Below are 19818 nucleotides of genomic sequence, written 5' to 3'. Positions count from 1 at the left end.
CTTTCATCGTATCTGTTTTTTTTTTTTTACTGAATTTAGGATCTGAATTTGGCTTTGAAGGTCCTCTCTGCTGCCACTTGAAGCGTTTATGTGCAAATACATTTACTGCAACAGTTTAGAACAAATCTGCAATGGCCTCCAAATAATAACCTGTGTGATCAACTTAATTACAAATAGATCTGAAGCAATGCCAATATTTTTCCATGTGATTATGTTGTCAAATATTTATTACATGAAAAAACTGCTTAAATATTTAAAACTTTAGCTGTTTATTGTAATACAAAAGGTCCAAAAATCGCAGGCTATTTATACCAAGGAAAACGTCAGCAAGAAAGTTCTGTGGAGGGAAGATCTCTGGTCCGATGAGTTTTCTACATTTCTAACTTGGTGGATAAGCTTGACAAATATGGTGGTGGCAAACTCATGCAGTGATTAATGGAAGTATTTTGAAATGTTTCAGTGTGAGATTATGCAGCAGCAATAAAAAAAAAAAAAAATTAAGGATTTTCATACAAAAAAGCACCCAAAATAACTCCTTTGAAAAGATGACAGGGTTTTGTCTGAATTATAGGTTTAAAATCTGTCAAAACATGCAGGAAAAATCAACTATTCCTGAAAAAGTAAATTTCAGTGATAATTCCTCCTGAAACGATACTGCAGTTTTCAAACAAATCAATCTGAGACACAATAAAGACGAGAGTGAGCGTTCACAATCTAAAAACACATTTATTTACATCACGTGGATCACTTCAGCTGATAAAAACCATGTTAACGTCGGCGGAGAGCCACAGCGCTGATCGGGGATCAGTCGTCTTCTCTCTGATGTTTCCAGGGTTTCTACGCTGCTCTAATACTTTTCTCTGCTTCTTCTTAACAATCCAGATAGCTTTCTATCTTCACATTATTTTTGCAACATGAAATTTACAGTCACAGTAAAAAAAAAAAAAAAAAAAAACTAAACAAAAATCAATTTGCTCATTGGTTTGAGCTTCAGAAACCCTCCGTCGCCATCATTAGAGACAGTTCCAGCAGATCTCAGATCAGCGCTGCCACTTCAGAGTCTGGAGAAATGTGGGGTGAAAAACAGCCGTAGTGTTTGTGTTTCTCTAGTCACCGAGGTTCAATGTTTCCTCTAAAGTCCTTACCAACAGTTGGGGGAGAAACAGGAGATCAATGCGGGATGAAGCAGGGCTCCTACACAGCACAAAGTTCAGTATTATTTTACCAATTAAGCATAAAAAGTTAAGGTGGTATGATTGAGATAAATAAGAATTTATTTTATTATGTTGATATGGAGTCCTTTATWACCATTCCTTTTATCATCTTAAAGTAAATATTTGAAAAAATGAGCTTGTTTTTATTCCATCATCTCAACACATTAATCAAATTTTCTTAATGGTTTCTCTTTTTTGAGATAACAGGAGCTTACATGAATTACTATAGCTCTTACTAAAACCGGTATTGTTGAATTATTTTGAGATATTCAGACTGACAGCTTCATTATTTCAGATTTTTTTCCTCATCTTAAAAGATGAAACGATCAGAAATCAAACCCTTTTTTGTCTTGTAAYKGTTCAGTTCCGTTTTATTATCCCATTTTTAAAACTTAAGCTAAAATGTTTAATTTTCTTATGTCCCGACAAAAAGACGTGAAGATTGGTGCTTAATTATCTCATTGTGTCGAGAAGACAATGAATTAATCTACTAATTTCAACCCTACCATCATGACAGAAATACCATAAAATAGGATAAAAATGCTTTTTCCACACCAAGTTGTGTTTTACTGTGTAGGATCCCTGGAAATACTCGTGGTAGATGATTGTAATTTCACATTAGGAAGTATTGCAATGGCTCTTTGAGAACAAAAGTTATGGTAACTAAACAGCCGCCCTGAGGAACGCCTCAGGCTTAATGTTGATTATTTCCTTTTAATTCAAGTGCTTCACAAACATGAGCTATTTTTAAAGAATTTTTTCTCTGTTTTTTTTTTTTTACCATAGTAACGGGCAACTTTCACACATAAAGTGAATGTAGAGGAAACACTGAAGTTCAACACGYACTTAGAAAGATTCAGCTCAGAGTATATAGTCAAGAACGGGTAATTATGTCTGTACAGATCCTAGACTGCCTAAAATAGTGGGGCAACAAGACACAAATGTTTCACGGGAAGTTTATACGCACAGCAATGTGAGGTGCTGGGCTGGAGAAGGTCACTGTGGAAAACTGTAAAAGCCTGCATGCTCAGAAACCCATTCATACACCTTCATGTGGCAGATTTAACCAAACCTGAGGGGAGACGACGGTTGTTTGGCAAAATGGCAAACAAGTTTTGCTTTTGTTGAGTGTTGGTGAACATAAACTGGATATAATTTAATAAACTGAGTTGTTTGGTGCATAAATGAATACCCAAACGTGTTGCTTTTACCATTTTCTACAGGACAGGGCACAATCACACGACACCAGCCGAATGCKAGGCCCTCTACAGTTACACAGGGCCGGGCTCAATCCATCAAAGTACACACTTTATATATATATTTATATTTATATATATATATTTATATAGAATCCAGGAGTCTGTAGAACATTCATTTTCGGTCGTTTGTCCATAGACTGAATAGAAAGAAGCATGTTACAGTTTATATCTACTGTCTTTTTGAATTAATGAAAATATTTCCTGAATTAGAACCCACCCACAACCTCGTAATAACGACGACGACGACAAACAACCGCAAAACGTGCCAACTCCGCGTGACTTTATCGAGAGTCGCACCTGAGCTCTGATCCCCAAAACCTCAGGCCAGAAAAAAAAAAAAATCAAAAAATAAATACGACATATCAATATGCAAGGTCACGGATTTAAAAAAAAAACAAAACTAAAATGCTACAAGGTATTTGTGTGTGTGTATTGAAAGCCACTCCTGCAGCAGATCCTACAGAGGYGTAGGGTAAAGTTTGCGGCACTGGTTGCATATAAACTCGCTAGAACTTAGAAAAGCATAGTACTGAATCCCTGAATGGTGTTTATCGGCTGGGGTCGGTTTCCTGATCGCAGTTGAAGCTGATACGTTTTTACAGCGGCTAAATATCCTAATGGGCTCAAACATTGCTTGAGTTTTTGCATTTGAAGACACAATTTTCTGGGATTTTCTGAGTTAAGTGAGTGAAAGTGAGGAAACTTCTTTCCAACTTCAACTTGCWCCAATGGAAGCTTTTAATTGTCGTTTTGATTTCTTCCTGATTTTGGTTCGTTTGCCACTCTTCTACCCCAAAATTAATCCCTGCGAGTGAGGTAGTGCTTATTGAAGGGCTGCTGGAGGTTTCTTTTTCTCGTCCCTGACCTTTGAGGAGAGCTGCGTTTGAAACGGCAGCGGCAGCAGAAAGGAAGCAACAGACGCTGTTCTCGTGCTACAGAGTGGAAATAAAATGATGGCTTCGACTTCCTTCAGGTTTGCTGTGTTGTTGTTGTTGCAAGAAAACCGTGCGCAGATTTATCTCAAGCTCCAAGTTTCTGTATTTTAACTGAATTTAAAGTGGAAGTTTGCATAAACTCATAAGGATAATTGTCGTTAATTTTGGGCTTTTGAGCTTAAGGATCTTAGTAAGGATGTAAATTCATCTGTATTCAAGGAARAATTGCTCAGATGTGGCGTCAAAAACCCAAACTTTGGATTTCAGATAAAAAGAAACAGATTTAAATGTTCACTAAGTGTAAAGCACAGTGGAGTGCTGTCATGCTGAGGGTCAAACACAAAGATATAGGAATCGAGAGAGATAAGAGAATATAATCTCTAAGAATTAATACGTTTTTCCCCAACCAATACCTAGTTTTGGATCTAGAATAATTTAAACAATAAATATAACTACTTTATTTGTTAAAGTTTTGATGCTTAATTAATTGTTGCRTAAATTTTTTTTGACCCTCAGGTTCTTTCAGATTTTGACWCTGATGTCCAATTTGTGGCCCACAGGCCATTTGTTGCCCTTGAAATGATTTTGTTCGGCCCCCAGCTGGCAGCAATTTGGCCAAGAATATAAAAATATATWTTTTTCTTTCATTAAGGCAACAATCCAAAGCCCATGTTTTGGATCTTTAGTTATATTAAGAGTTCACAAAATACCTACATTTTACCAACTGTTATCTATTTAATTAATGTTATAGTTTAAATTTTAGTGTGTTTAGATATTTTTGAATAAATAATTAACCCTTTTAGTCTGTATGTGTAATTTCATGACACTTTGCAGTTTCTGAAAAGATGTTGCGCTTTACAGCCGATATCGAGTTATTACGGTAATTTCACCCCTCATTTAATAGACGGTAAATTGGTAAAATAACTATTGAAAGTTCCAGTTGTTATGGATAAATGGGCAAATATATTTACACACACRACATTTAAAGAATTAGTTCAATTAAAATAAGCAAAAATATCCAGGYGGAGATTTGAAACTTAAGACTCAGAGGGTTAAAAGCCCAAAGTTAGTGACATTTATACCTGTGTTATGTGGAAACCTGATGGCTATAACTGCATTTAGTGATGTGTTTGGGTTTTTCCTTCTCCTCTGGAAGAAGTTTCCTCATGTTTCACTCTGTTTTCGTCAAACTGCGTCCCGTGAAACCGCCCCGAAGCTTGAGGAGACTGCAGGTATGCCGGCACCAGTGTTCAACGTCCCTCAAAAACGTCTTGTACATCCGTTTGGCCTGACATCGACGAGAGTAACTAATACAGACAGGTAAGAAATGGCACCAGGATGGAGGAGGAGGAAGTGGGGGGAGGGGCTCCACCGGCTGCGTCTACAAGGTTCGCAGAAGTCGACGGGTCTGAAGCGAAAAGCGGAGTTTTGAATGGGAGAAACTAAATCGAGTAGCAAAGATTCCTGAGGTGTATCAAAGAGAGAAACCGAACAACCGGATCAGAAGCAAGCTGGCGAATACTGAGCGGCTTGTTTGAAAGAAGAATAAAAACAACAAAAATATCCAGTTCTCAACTCTACTTATTGATCTAGCAACAAGTTGAAACCAAAGGGAGCAGGAAGGGTGAAACTGTGAGCATCTGAACTGAGGTATAGCTGGCTGAAGGAGGCGCATGGTTTGGAAATGGACCCCCCTCCCCGTGAAGATGATTACCAGGTGGTCTGGCTCCGTGATTCACTATGTACAGCAGCATTACACTATAAACATTCAGAAGCCGTTGCTTTGTTGGCAGAACGATCGTCGTTTCAGAAGAAGAACAGCTTCTTGTTTTTTTTTTTCTTCTTCTTCTAGTTTTTAACACTAAAATGCGCTGAGAGTCAGTGAGGTTTCTCCGAGTTCGTCTCGCGTGTGGATAGAAAAACAATACATGATCAAACCAGGGGGGTTTATAGTCGCTTTTGTTTTGTTTTGTTTTGTTTTTTTCCCTTCAAGCGTCATCGTCCCGCTCGGTGGAAGGAGAAAAAAGAAGCAGAAAATCCTCAGGCACACGTATCAAAATGAGGTGGATCTCGACTCGATGCGGTGAGGAACCGAAGAAGAAGACAAATGTAAAAAAAAAAAAAAGAGAGAGAGGGGGAGGACAGGAAGTCGACCARCCAGGGTCGGACGTTCACTCCCCCTCTGGGTCGACTAGCCGATCATAAGCTGGACTCCTTGGGCGGGAGGTCAACGTTCGTCACCATGGTGACCACAGTGACGATCTCCTCGGGGCCGATGACGGGGGCCTGGCGCTGCATCTGGCTGATGCGCTCCTCCACGCAGCCGGCGGACAGGCGCGCCTCGGCCTCGTGGTCCCAGCAGTCCTCGATGGTTTCACACAGCATGGACAGGCCCTGGGGGGCGGCAGGGGTTAAAGGTCACAGCTACACCTCCAGGGTTCATAATATAACAGATATTCACCTTCCTAAAATAAAGTCATTTTCCCCCTAAATCCTGTTTTGGCAAAAAATGACTTTGGCCATTATTTTAGGAAGTTGACGATATAATATAACATAATATAAGTTATCCTTGTTGTACCTTTTGATACTACACATTTCCTTCCACTAAACTTTCTAGGTACTTAAATTTTTTACAGAATTTAATTCTAATATAACACAATATAACATATATGACATAATGTAACTATAATGGAACATTGTAACATATAACAAAATATAACAAACCATAAAACATAATATATAATCATCTAATCCCAGACTTCTTCCTTCCACTAAACTTACTGGGAATTAAAATTTTCCACTGAATGAATTTTCTTTTATTTAATATAATGTAACATATTTTATATAATGTAACATAATAAAATAAAACAATTTAATGTAACATTTTAACATATGATATAATGTAAGATGACTTAATAACATAGCATAAAATTCCTCAAAGCTGATTTTATCCCACATTTCTTCCTTTCACTAAACTTTTTATACGCTTACTTTTTTAATTGAATTTATGTTGTTTTTTAACATGGATAATTACTAAAATGAGAATAAAATGACCAATGAATGACTGAAGGCGTCGGGAGCTCACCGTGTGTTTCTGCCAGCAGTCCCGCAGGCAGGGTCGCAGTTTCTTGTGGACGACCACTTCCTGCATGTCCTCCAGAGACGGGTGCTGGCCCACCTCCTCCTCGAACGGCAGCATGTACTCATCCACAGGGCCTGCAGACACAAACAAGTCAAGCCCAGGTCCTCTGCTGGAAGCGGACAAGGCGGCTGCGTCGCCCTCACCGTCTGCGGCGGTGCACCGAGACGCCAGCTCCCACAGGACCAGGCCGAAGGCGTACATGTCGATGCGCAGGAAGGAGTCGCGCTGGAAGTTGATGGCGCCCTCCAGGACTTCAGGAGCCATGTAGCGGCGGGTTCCAACCTGCAGGAGAGAAGAGAATGATCAGAGGAGTAAAGATTTAGCAGGAGAGGTGAAACCTCAGGAGGAGTTCACGTCACCTGTCCGTGTGTGTCTCCTGCTGATTTTCCAGCCTCAAACTTCAGAGCCAGGCCAAAGTCAGCGATGCAGGCAGTCAGGTTGTTCTTCAGCAGAACATTCTTACTCTTAATATCCCTGAAAAGGAAAAAACAAAACAAAATGACTTCAGGTTTCAGCAACGTGGCAGTGTGTGGAAGGAGTAATATAATAGCAATGGAAGAATAATGTAAGAAGACATTCTCAAAGATCAATAAACTTTAAACTCTAATAAACATTTAACACCGGATCTGAAAAAGATTTTAAATATCCATAATAAATGACTTATGAAGTCTCTGGAAGCACCACATTGAACACTTTTATCATCCAGTTTTTGATAGAGAGATGATAAATCATTCGAATGTAAATTACTGAGCTTATTTTAACTGATTTATTTCTTGCTACCTGTGAGCGATGGACGGCTTGTGTCCGTCTTTGTGTCCCGGGATGTCTTCGTGCAGGTAGGCCAGGCCGCGGGCCGCCGACTGGGCGATGTGGCACAGCTCGTTCCAGGACACGACGTTGGCCTTCAGGTAGTCGGTCAGGGAGCCCTGCACACGCACAGAGAGGTTCAGGTCACTAAATCACCTCGGCTCAGGAGACAGAGGTCAGTTTCAGCTAGAAAATAGCCTGGAATCAGCTTCTGCCTTCCAGTGTTTGATAAAAATAAATATATGTATATTTTTTCTGCAATTATAATCTTTTTAGATGCATTTTCTTTAACTGTTGTTATAAATTACAACAAACTCAATATGTTTTTCAATAGGTTTCGGCTTCTTACTACGACTTGAACTGGATGTAAAAGTTCTGTTTTTTTATTAGTTTTCTCATTTATTTCATTTTTTCGTTTGACATTTTACATGTTTGAAATAAAGATTTCACTTCAGCTCAAACATCAAAATCGGAAAGATTAAAAGTAAAAAAAAAAAAACTAATGTAATATAATAAATACATGTAATAAAGTTGGGGGGGGGAAACTCAAAACAAATGTAGATTAAACTGAGTAAAAAGTGTCTCCATGACCTTTAAGGGAAAACAATGCACATTAAATAAAAAATACAATATAAAACAAGCAAATCACAAAAGAAAATTATTTGTAAAAAAATTTAACATGGTACCATTATTTATACTGCCATCTAAATTTAGATTTTATTATCTAGTCAAATACTAGATAAATGCAATCTGCTCTGATGACACTGCATTGATTTATTGAGAAGGAAAACATTCATCAATGCTGTTTACCAATAAATGAATGCAGATCAGAATGGGGAATAAATGTGAGATTTTTTTTTTAGGTTTAGATAAAACAAACAAAATCTGTGGCTTTATAGGAGCAAAAATACAAGAAGAAATAATTTATTTTCATTAAAGACTGGTGTAGTTATAAGTAGTGACCACTAGAGGGCAGATGGCTCCTACAAATGAACTGATTAACTCAGCTTTAGTAAAAAAAAAAAATCACCTGGACTTTATGTTCTTCCTTCTGACATGTTTGACTTTTTGCCCCTGAAATTACCAGTCAGTCATTTTCTCTTTGAATCCCGTCTTCAATATCCACGTTGTGATTACATGAGAAGACTGAAACTCGGGGAGTTTTGCAGGAAATTTAAAGCAAGCCTCTGCATGCAGACTTCACCACACAAAGCTACTCGGATGCATCGAATATCAAGGCATAAATCAAGCGTGAAGACGTAGCTAAACTGTGCAACCACTGCTTCAGAGAAAAGCCTCTAAAGAAATTCTTCAACTTTGCTGGAGCTCTGCCACCAAATCGAGAATAAATTGGACATTTTTCAGCCATTTTGATGCAAAAAAGCCTCCGTAGAGCCAGCAGATCCCCTTTAGAAGATGCGGGAAGAACAGAGTCGATTACTAACCTTTAACCATAACTTTCTCCAGCTGAACAGAAACAAAACTGAAGAGGAATTATCTAGAGTCAACGCACAGATTGAATTATTTCAGCTGGAAACTCAAGATCAGGCCTGAAATTTGTCCTGAACCTTCATAATCACATAAAGACAGTTACAATCACCTGAAGACAGTTACTATCACCTGAAGAACATTTACAGGAGGATCTAGAGAAACTCATCCATGTGTTTATCTTGAGTCGCATTGATTGCTGCTGCTGGCGTTCTGACTAAAACCAGGAAGACAGAGAACATCACCCAAAGTCTGAGAGAATAGACTTTAAAATACTATTGTTAGTTTATAAACCACTCAACGACTTAAAGATCTGCTGCTTAAAGGTCTGCTCTGCACCCCAAGAACCAAACATTGAGAAGCAGCATTCAGCTTCTATGCTCCGCAAATCTAGAACAAACACCGAGTTCCTTTAAATCTAGACTAAAATCCACCTGTTCAGAGCTGCTTCTGAATCATTATAAATAAAATGTTACTGGTTTACTGCGTGGTGTCTTTTATGACTTTGTATTTGTGAGATGTGCTGTACAAATAAACTTGATGGATTGATTGCGGAACCTTGTCGTGGTAGGTGGTGATGAGCCACAGCTCCAGGTCCAGGTTGTTGTTCCTCTTCTCCACGCCGATGAACTGCAGCACGTTGTCGTGCTTCATGCCGCACACGCTGTAGATCTCGTACTCGTTCTGCCAGGAGAGTTTGTCCTGCACCCGAAGAAGAAGAGTCAGCCGCTCTGCTGCTAACCCAGCGCAGGTCCAGGTGAGGAGGACTTACCTGGATGGGGAAGATCTTCACCGCCACGTATTCGTTGAGCAGCTGGGCCTTCCAGACGCAGCCGAAGCGCCCCCTGGCTTTCAGCTCGATGAGCTGCAGCGGCTTCTGGCCCAGGATCGGGGAGGGAGGCGAAGGTCCTGGATCCTGTGGAGAAGCAGAAGGAAGAGAGAAGGTGACGACATGCCTTCTGGTGGTTTTACCCAGAGGTTTTATTGCTTTATTTCATGTTTCTGCTGTTCGGACTTGTGGGAGTTCGGCCCGGATTTCAGGAAAGTTTTTTTTGGCTGAGGGGAGGCTGCAGACCCAGCAGGGTTTGGATCCATTTATTTCAAATTAAGTCAAACCCCAGAGGGCGGCCTGAGCTTGAATCTGAGATAGGAAACCTGCCAGCTGGAAGCCGAGGAGCCGGAGACAAAAACACAGAGAAAAGCTTAGAAATCCACTGATTACTCTTTACTTTGTGTCTTTTTGTTTTTTGATTTGTCCAAAAACTGTAAATAAAGAGCTTTACAGATGCAGAGGCTCCTGCGGTCCTCTACTTTAGGTTTAGTTATTCAGATAATATTCTGCAATGCATTACCTTAAAAACTATTGGTAAAAAATCTACATTTAATCTCACTAATCTATACTAAAAAAATCTGTAGTCGTTTCGTTTTGGAAAATCTCCATATTTCATCTTGACAAAACGAGATCTTGGATTGCTTTGTTGCAACAACGACCTGAATCTAAGCAAATCATGATGAGAAAACAAGACCTCCAGTTTGTTTTGTTGTGATATTTTTTTTTTTTCACACATGTTTTCACACAAAATAACAAGGTGGTTCAAAAATGACTCCACTTTTTCTTTAAGGAAAAGAGTATTAGTGTTGTGTTTACGCTTTTCCACACTTGCATTTTAAAATAATCCTTGTGATCTGGAAGCATCTCGCATGTTTTTCAGGATTTAGATGTTTTAACGAAGCTGTGATGTTTTTCCAGCCCTACATACAATCAGTCCTCGATGTAGTTTTCCAGACCTCCGCCTGACCTCCACTGTTCCAGCTGACTGCCATTTAATTACATTACAAACAGAGGAAACGGCTGCACGAAAACACTTCATTATCTACAGCAGCCAACTTCTGCTACATGTGCGTCACAAACTTTAATTTCTCAGCGCTACGGGGCCAAAGAAGGTCCCAGTTATGCTTCAAACGTCATTCTTTCAAGCACAAATGATTTCAAACACATTCTCATCACCGAAGGACAAGTGTTGGGTTTCTTCCTGGTAAAACGAGAAATAATTTAGCTGTGTAAAAATCATAAAAGTCTCATTTTAGCTTCTTGAGGTTAGACAACACATTATTGGTTGTTAAAACTTAGATTATTGCTTTTTCTATCACTAAATGTTACAATATTTATGTTAAAGAAACCAATACTGATGCTTGAGAAAGTAATTCCAAGTTAAGTTTGACTTTATATAATAAAGTCCAGTGTCTAATAATCACAGAATGACATTCAGCTCAGCTGTGATAGCTCTGTCATAATTGGTTAAAATTACGTTAGAGTGCTCATGACTGCTATTGTGGATATTTGGAATAAAGCAGGAAGCAGTGGGCTTTAATTATACGCTACAAGAGCGTGGGAAAAGAATGAAATGTGAAAGTCAACCCTTCCTAAGCTATCCTGGATATCTAGTTTCAAAAACAACATATAAAAACAATTCTGACTCATCAAGTTATATCAATAACACCTAGAAGAGCTGTTGCTGATTTCTAAACTCCAGGAAAGTGTGTTTGATTTTATGTCAGCAGGTTTGCAATAAGGACTTTCAGATTTTAAACACCTGAAAATCACGTTTAAAAGTCTTGAACTCTAAAAGGTTTACTGGAAGGATACTAAAATGCCAGTTTTTGATGTTTAACAAAAGATAGGAGGAAGCCAGATGTGCAGAGATGGTCACAAGTCATTTTCTACAAGACAAAAATCAAACCTGTGAGGACAAAATCAGTTGAGTTGAGTCAATCTCTGACTACTAGTTAGGTTAAAGCTGTACATTTCACTATCTGCAATAACTCTTTATCTAAATGAGCTACAGCGACATTTCATAATTTCCCTTTGGGATGGAAAAAGTATTTTTGATTATTAGAAATCATGTTGCTACAAGTTTCATTTTAGAAACTAAAAACCTACTCCAGATATCTAAAAACTCCCACCATATATAAACATGTAACTAATAAAAATTATAGCAGCACTCAAGAGGATCACCATTAAAACAATAGGTGTGGTTTGATTATGTAGAGCAAGTTCAAAGTTTGAGGCTGTAATAAATGTACAAAGTGTTGACGTTTTTTTTCCCCACTGCACTGTAAAGCGTTCGCAGTAATAAGATTAAGATCAGAGATATTATGTAAAGTTATGAGGCAGTATAACGCATACCACAGTCTGTTAGAGTTTGCATGTCGCTACAAATATAAGAAAAAACACACAAGAGCCTCTGTGTCTGAGTGCGGCGGGTCACGCTTCCTGCATGCGTCCCGTGTTCATGCTAATGCCGTTCAAACAAAAAACCAAAGCAGGGGCAGCCGAGCGCTCCCGATCCAAAGTAGGTTAAACACAGCTGGTGATCGGGATTAGGCTGATCACTTTCACATGTGACTTCACAGAGGACGGCGGCGGCAGACGCCGGAGCACAGGCGAGAAAAGCGTGAGGAGCAGAGAAGTGGGGGGTGCGGGGGGGCTAGAAAGAAGCATGCAGCGCCGGAGTCACATTTCCGAAGGCATAAAAGGTGGAGGAGAAAGACGAGCACATGACTGACGGCCTTTGATGCAACCAGATATGCTGCTGTGAAATCTCAGCCTCTGAAAGAAAGAAAAAGGCTGCCGGCCTGCGAGGATGTTCATGTTTTCACTTGAACCGCAGCAACTTTCAAGTCCCTGAGGCCTCGGCAGGATCTGCTCAGAGTGATGCATCGGGGGAGTGTGTTTTCTTAACCTCATAAAACAGGATTCAGACTCCAGCCAAGTCCTGGGCTGTCAGAGGAATAAAAGGAGGATTTCAGGCAACACGTACGACCTCGGATTAATTCACCAAACCTCGGCAGCCAAACTGCACATGCAGTAAAAGAAGGAGCTCAGAGTTTATACGGCATGTCCCGACAGGATCCCTGAAGCAAGCTGAGTGGCATCCATGCGGGAGTTTTTATTGGTTTGATTTTTATCAGGCGGAAATTTTACAGTTGGTCATGAACTTTGGCCTTTGAATAAAGTACGGCAGAGTGGCTTTTGACTCCGTCTCTGTGACAGCAGGGAGAAAAGAACAAACATACGAAGAGACAACACCTCCCCTGTTTCTTTTCTGTGTATTTTTAAAGGAAAATCACAGCAGAGGGGGAGGGAGCGCTCTGCCTTGCAGAGCGTGAGGGTGAAGGGAGGATCTGAATGTTTATTTAAGCTAGCAGAGAGCTGTAAGGCAGACCTGCTGTCTGCATGGCACTTTCACACCAAACACAGGCCAAATCAGGGCCAAAACGACCCTCCATGCGGCGCAGGCTGGCTCTCACAGCAGCCTCCATCTCCACAGACAGGCTTTATCTATCAAAATAAGGACTCAAGTGTTGCTCCGACAGGGAGGTGTGTGGAGTTTTCCTGTCTGAGCCGGCCTGACGTCATGGTTTCATCCAGATGGGATTTGCCGTGACGACAGGTCGTCACCAGAAAGACTCATCAAAACTGAAAGCCGCGTCACGGTTTAGTGGGTGATCCACCAGATGTGGTTCATGGCTTTATTTTTCTTAAAAAGCGAACAAAATATGTGCAGCAAAGCATTTTCACATGTAATTGCTTTTTTTTTTTTTAAACGAAGAAATCTCGCTTCCTCTTTTAAGTGGAATAAATATGATGCGTAACATAAAACACCGCCTAACTTCTGTTGAAATCCGAACTTCCATTCACAAAATAAAACATTTTGATCATCTTTTGTCAAATAAATTAACTCCTGATGAAGCTACAGACGTATCCAAACCAGCCTGGGTTTACATAAATAAGTAAAACAGTGATTAACTAGATTTTTGGAAAACTGACTTCAGTTTYATGAGTGACACGCTGCAGCATGAAGAACCACTTTTATAGGATCTGTCTTACAACATGAAGTAGGCTTACTGATCTCAAACGCCAGCGCATCACCTCCAATTTACAGATGATAACATCATCAAAGTGTTACAGAGGACTTTCAGACTCCAGAAAACATCAGTTARATGTTATCCACCAATAGAGAAAACATGGAACAGTGGAGAATCCTCCAATGAGTGATTTCTGACTCTAAAGAGTAAAGCATGATGGCGGCGGTGTGGTGATGGCTCAAGAAACAGAACAGCGGCTTAAGACTTTAAATATATATATATATGCTGAGGCGTGATTTTAAAGATGGTGAACTAATCAGATTTTGAAAGCAATTATGCAGAAGAAAATTCAAACTTATGTGAATAAATTAAATCCTGAGTGAAAGGTCGGAGTTTGTGTGTCTACGCTGAGCCAAACCTTTGAGTCACAAACGCCGTCTGGTTTGGATCACATTTCTTCAAGCCGTCCCTTTTAGGCCTCTCCAGACTTTGGGTTCATTTGGACTTCTTTCAGGAGAATGAGTTTGAAATATTTTGATTTCATATTTTGTAGGTTTAKAAATCCAGGAGGACGTTAATAAGAGGCGAAAGGAACAAGAACGWTCTGCCTGTTAATGAAAATGGGTTGAGGTTTTGGACTCTCCTGGTGCCACTTTTAAAAATACCTTTTGTTTTAGCCTAATAATCCAAGAACTGAGGAATGCAAGTGAAGCTCAAGAGTTTCTGGAGCTGCTTGAGTTTCCAGAAGCACAGTGAGGATTATAATAATTCATCAACCAGTAAAAACGCCACCAAGAGAGATTCCTTCTAATCGAGAGGAACCAATGAGATGTGAGAAACAGTAATGACCCATGAAGGTGCTACAACTGCATCATTAATCCTGGTAGTGAATTCCTGTGGAGTCGATCTGCTTCTGGAAACCGCCTAGCGGACCTCAGGCCCGGCCCGGCCCGATCAGTTGTCCGATCGCAGGGCGCCAAGGCCGCGGAAAGGCGCGGATTACACGCAGTCAGCAGCCCACAGGAAGCAGGAGAACAGAAACTGCTGCTTCACACCGTTCTTCCCAACCGTTAACCGGCTCCTATGGCCGAGTCGGGTTACAGGCMCCCGTCTGTCACATGAAAACGACTCCTTTTGGCCCTGCGTGAATAGTCCACTTTGGGTTTTGATGCAAAAATAAACTGGAACGTGAAGCCTGAGTTTTCACACACGTTTGGTCCAGGCTGATAATCAGCCAGAGCTGATTCCTCTGACGTCTGCAGACAAATTCACACACAAATATCTGCACAGGGTTCACTTTTCAAACAGTAAAACTCAAGTATTTTCTTGGACGTGGAGCTAAAAACAACACAAGTTAACTAGAAAAAATTGTTTCAATTCACTGTTAAATTATTACTGTTATTAGTAATGTCTTGTGGTTGTATTTTACATTCTGCAGCAGGGATATGCTAAACTAAAACTGTTTTGAAATGTTTCTCTAACATAGACCTGATTGGTCCAGAACAAAACATTTCAATAACTTTGTTTGACATATAAAATATAAGACGATCAATAAGTCATTAAGCAACTTGGAATAATAAATATTAATATTTAACAAATCATGTAAAAGTAAATGACCTTCATGCCCAAAGTAAACGATTAAACACAATAAAGTTACTTTTTTTTTTTATAATGTTTTTGCTAAGTTTTCTAGCATTTAGCAAATTTTATGACTAAAAACAATAAAAGCTTAATTTGATTTAACTTCAGACGAGWTAAAATTATGTGTTATTAAATCTAATGTTTTACTCAAACATTAGATTGCACCTTATTACACAATTTTGCATTTTGAATTAAAAAAGCACTTTCAAGGACTTTCCTAACTATGAAAGCAAGGTTTTCAAGGATTTCAAGAACCTGTACCTGCAAAAACCTTTCCTATTCTTATGCTGAGGTCTGAGATGTCCATTCTASTGAAGAAGAAGCTGCACATCCTTAAAAGTGGGTCACATGACAAACATCAACACCACAAGTGAACATTTGTAGAATAAAAAGAAAGAAAAAAAAAACCCGAGGGGCTGCATTCAAAGCCGTTTTGGCGACTTTCCTGCATGCACAGAAGCAAACAAAAGACATTCATTCATGCAATTAATCCAGGCGAGGGGGAGAAAAACAAAAAGTGTTGTGAGCCAGAGTAAGCAAGGCGGTGCTGGACAAGGCAAACACAACGGTGGTGCAGGACTGAGGTGGAGAGGTCTCGACCTCTACCCAAACGAACGTCAGTGAAACTGCTCTTACCTCCACCATAATATGAAAGGCGTGCTTGTTGGAGAAGAAGCATAAGAAAGCAAAGAGGAGAGATTACTGCTGCGTTCTGTCTGTTAGTGGATGGAGCAGAGGCAGGTTGAAACGCAGGCCRGTCGTCGCATCAGAKATCCAAACGTCTGATTTGTGGATGGAGGCGACACATGGATAAGGTCAGGTGTCGCACGTTAGCAGCAGATTTAGCAACGGAAAATTAGCGTCGATGACGGGTGGAAACCCAGCGAGSATGAATGTGTCACAGATGACATAAACTCTTAAACATGCACACACCAGATACTGAGAGGCAAGAAACTGGAAAAACTACCAGTGACTTTTGGACCTAAACACATTTTGTCACGTTATGGATAAAAGGTTYATCAGCTGTACAACTTGATCAGTGTATAAAACACATTTTCTGTAAAGGCCTCAAGATTCAAACTATTACTGGACATTTGATCACACCATGCCTGTTGTGAGATACGGTGATGGCAGCATCATGCTATGGGGAAACACATCAAACTGATGGGAAGATGGACGGCGCTAAATAAAGAATAAYCTTGCTGCAAAAGGACAAAATACGACCAAGTWTGTTTGGTCTAGTTTTTAKTGCAAATATTAACTTAAAACATGGGGAAAATGTCGTTTTATTAGTGAAATAATCTGCCAATGGAACAAGTAGATGACATTTTATCATCCGTAAACCTAAATTGCTACCTTCAACAATGACAAAAACATGCAGTGATTTGTATTTGGATGCATGTTTGAGCTTATAAATTTAATTTTAGTTGTAACTCCTGAGAACTTTTAGTGTTTTTCACACATTAAGAACAAACCAGTAGAAACTTAAAGCTGAGGTTTTGGTGAAACCTTTTCATTCTAAATAATTTACAATGGCCCTCCAGCATTAACAGGCTGCCAACAGATAGCTTAATCCACCAATAACGTCTTATTTTATAGGTCAAACATCAAATATACCTTAAGACGCATTAATCCACACAGTAGWAAACACATATAACAATATATATATGGTTCAAATGTAGATTCATGGAGGCTAAATGCCAAATAATGTCACATTTTTTAAATTACAGACTACTTTGTGTTGGTCTATCACACAAAATATCAACAAAATGAACTAAAGTCACTTGATACAAAGTGACAGAATGTGAGAAAGTTCAAAGGGCACTTAAAGAAATGGAATATGAACAGATTTACATCTTAAAACCAAAATAAAAGTCAAGACAATACAACTCATTTGCTGCCWGACTGTCAACATTATCCCTCAGCTRAAYGACTCAGGCTGGATTCCTGGAGATTTATAGGTCTGGGTGGGAATAAAGAACCTCCCCAACGTAAATAAATACATTAAGTAATAGACTTCTGTCCGAAGACTGGCTCAGAAATAAATTAGAGGAACAATGGAGTCAAACCACAGCTCTGACACCTAAAATCTCTTAAATAAGGATTGGTTGAGGACGGCTTCACACAGCCAAGTAGTTTTAGAATCGAGATTTTAGTCTGGAATGATTCCTAAGACCAGGAGAAACTAAAGTGAGAGTTGTGTTTGAGTGCTAAAGGTCTGAGCATTCAGACACAATCGACTCCAGTTTGTCTCCACTTGGCACCGAGGCGTGAGTAATGAAGGTTTGGTGGCAAAAATGCGCTTTCAAGCTGGAGCAAAATCATGACGACACCACAGGTTCAAGCAGTTCTCATCTTTCTTCCTCTGTGTTTCATCCTGGATGTGATCTTGTTGCGGCCTGCAGAGTCTATAAATTAAATGTGTGCTGAAGAAAAGCCAACATGCCTCGTCTTCCTGGTTTTTTTTTTGGTTTTTTTTTCGCAATGTGATAAAGATAAATCAGCCTTCATCTTATTAAGTCCACCTCCAGCCTGGCCCCATGTAAGTTTCACAGATATATGAGGAGATGCAGAAGCAGCTCAGTTTTCTTTCTCCACAGCCAAACAGAAAGAAAGTGAACAATCGCATTAAAATGTATTATATATACAGAACAGGAGGTGATAGTGCATGTATTTGTGAAGGTATAAATGTGAAAGAAAATCACAAACCTGGGATTACCTAACAGCACTCCACGCCAAAGCAATAAAGCAATGTAAAAATGACTGGGAGTGACATCAGGCAGCAGGTTTAAAGATTGTCCCTGAAATGTGTTTTCTTCTGTGCAACAACAGAAACCAAACCAACATGACGATGTCACTGGAAGCTCTTCACACCAAAGGAATGTCAGAATGACTGACAGAGACATCAGACAGCAGGATTTTCAAGTTGGAAAAACTTTCAGTTTCACTTTGGTGTTGGGAATTACAAGTGTTGAAGCAAACTGGCTCACAGTTCAGTAAAATAGTATGTTGTAACATTTATGCAGCTAATTAGCTTATTGTTGCATGTGTTTATGTCACACAGGTACCTTTTGAAACTGGTGTAGATGTGGGCCAACCTTTGACTATTATACAAAATATTTCTCGCCTTGAAGACTTTTAAAATATGGTTTTCACCAAAAAGCGTTCAGTGGGGGCAAACCGAGAGAAAGAGGCCAAGGTGTGACGATAGAAAACTAAAAATCAAATGTGAAAACGCCCTTAAAAATTCAATACGACAAACATGGGACCTAAACTCCTCAGAATTACAAAGCTGGCATAAAAATGCTAAAATTGAGAAACAAAAATAAAAAATAACACTTTAAAAAATAACAAAAAACAAAGATTAAACTCCAGGTGAAGATAAAATAAAACATAATAAAAAGCAACTAATCAGATTCTAAATTATTCTAAATGTAGGTATAATCCAACCAAAACTTGATCTAAAACTAACCAGACAAGTTAAGGCAACACAAAGAGAAAACATAGCMAAGACCGTAAGACGCCAACAAAAACAAAGCGAGAAAAGAAAATGCATCATAAGCTGGATGTTAGTCTCTGACGTTAGTTTCTCATCATCTGTGCATGAAAAAAGCATGATTAGTCCTTCAACATGGCTAAATTAATACCAAGAGGGCCTTCCATCTGCACCGGATGCTTTAAATCCAACACATGTGGTCAATTTGCTGCCGTCACATTAAAAATACATGACTAAGTGCAGCGTATTATTCCCCAGAGACTCTATGGAGCAGGCCGAGCCATGACCGAGCAGAAAACCTAAACAAAGTTCCAATAAACACATCTGGGTTTTTGACATTTCACTGACTCGCTGCAAGACGATCCGCAACGTGACGCCAGAATTCGGAAATGAACGGCTTGGATTTCATCTGCCAAACAGAAGCAGAAAGCCAGACAGGAAGGAAGATCAATGCTCTCAAACTGTTCAGAAAAATACTATGAAGCGAGAAAAAGTTTTTAATGAAGCAGCTTGAATTCCCATCGAGCGGATTTTAAATACATTCCTGCGCTTGTGACCTCCTTTCCCTTCCCTCCTGCTCTCCTACACCTACTCCTTTATGCAATAATCCACTTCAACTCCATTACAGACGCCCAGCATGACTTCATTTGCKCCACGCTGGCTAATATATTTCATTTTATTCACGCATTGCTGAGAGAATCTCTTACATATCGCCGCTCGATATGTTACCCCTGATCTGGTGGTGCCGTTTATTTTTTTCCCCCACTCATTTATCCGTTTCCAGGTAAAAACGCTCCATAAGCCTCTTAGACTTGTTGTTTTTCCGATGCACATCAGCTTTGTTTCCAGATTGCATTGTGTAACTGTCTTTTTATCTCTCTCCCGCTGAGCTTCGGCGCTCTGCAAATACAATAAGTGAGCGGAGAGAACTGCACGTCTCTCTTCGCTCGCTCGCTTCCCCCGCACT

At 39.7% G+C, this 19818-nt stretch overlaps 1 protein-coding gene across 2 annotated transcripts in view; it reads right to left on the bottom strand.

Moving 5' to 3' along the window:
* Nucleotides 1–706: 706 nt before the first annotated feature.
* Nucleotides 707–19818, bottom strand: part of LOC103457427 (activin receptor type-2A) — a 41922-nt gene continuing 22810 nt past the window's right edge. Inside the window, exons 5-12 of one of the 2 annotated variants that reach the window (XM_008397537.2) lie at nucleotides 15992–16015; nucleotides 9618–9761; nucleotides 9404–9547; nucleotides 7331–7476; nucleotides 6910–7024; nucleotides 6694–6832; nucleotides 6494–6624; nucleotides 707–5802 (exon numbers count right to left, since the gene is read on the bottom strand). In XM_008397537.2, coding sequence (XP_008395759.1) covers nucleotides 5608–5802; nucleotides 6494–6624; nucleotides 6694–6832; nucleotides 6910–7024; nucleotides 7331–7476; nucleotides 9404–9547; nucleotides 9618–9761; nucleotides 15992–16015 — 1038 coding nt within the window. In that variant the 3' untranslated portion in view covers nucleotides 707–5607. The remainder of the gene's footprint in view (nucleotides 5803–6493; nucleotides 6625–6693; nucleotides 6833–6909; nucleotides 7025–7330; nucleotides 7477–9403; nucleotides 9548–9617; nucleotides 9762–15991; nucleotides 16016–19818) is intronic. The other variant, XM_008397546.2, reaches the window with a different exon arrangement.

The sequence above is a fragment of the Poecilia reticulata genome, linkage group LG2 (genome assembly GCF_000633615.1).
Source record: "Poecilia reticulata strain Guanapo linkage group LG2, Guppy_female_1.0+MT, whole genome shotgun sequence".
NCBI classification, from domain to species: Eukaryota; Metazoa; Chordata; class Actinopteri; order Cyprinodontiformes; family Poeciliidae; genus Poecilia; species Poecilia reticulata.
The sequence above is the reverse complement of the archived record's forward strand: the minus strand, read 5'-3'. Positions and strand labels throughout refer to the sequence as shown.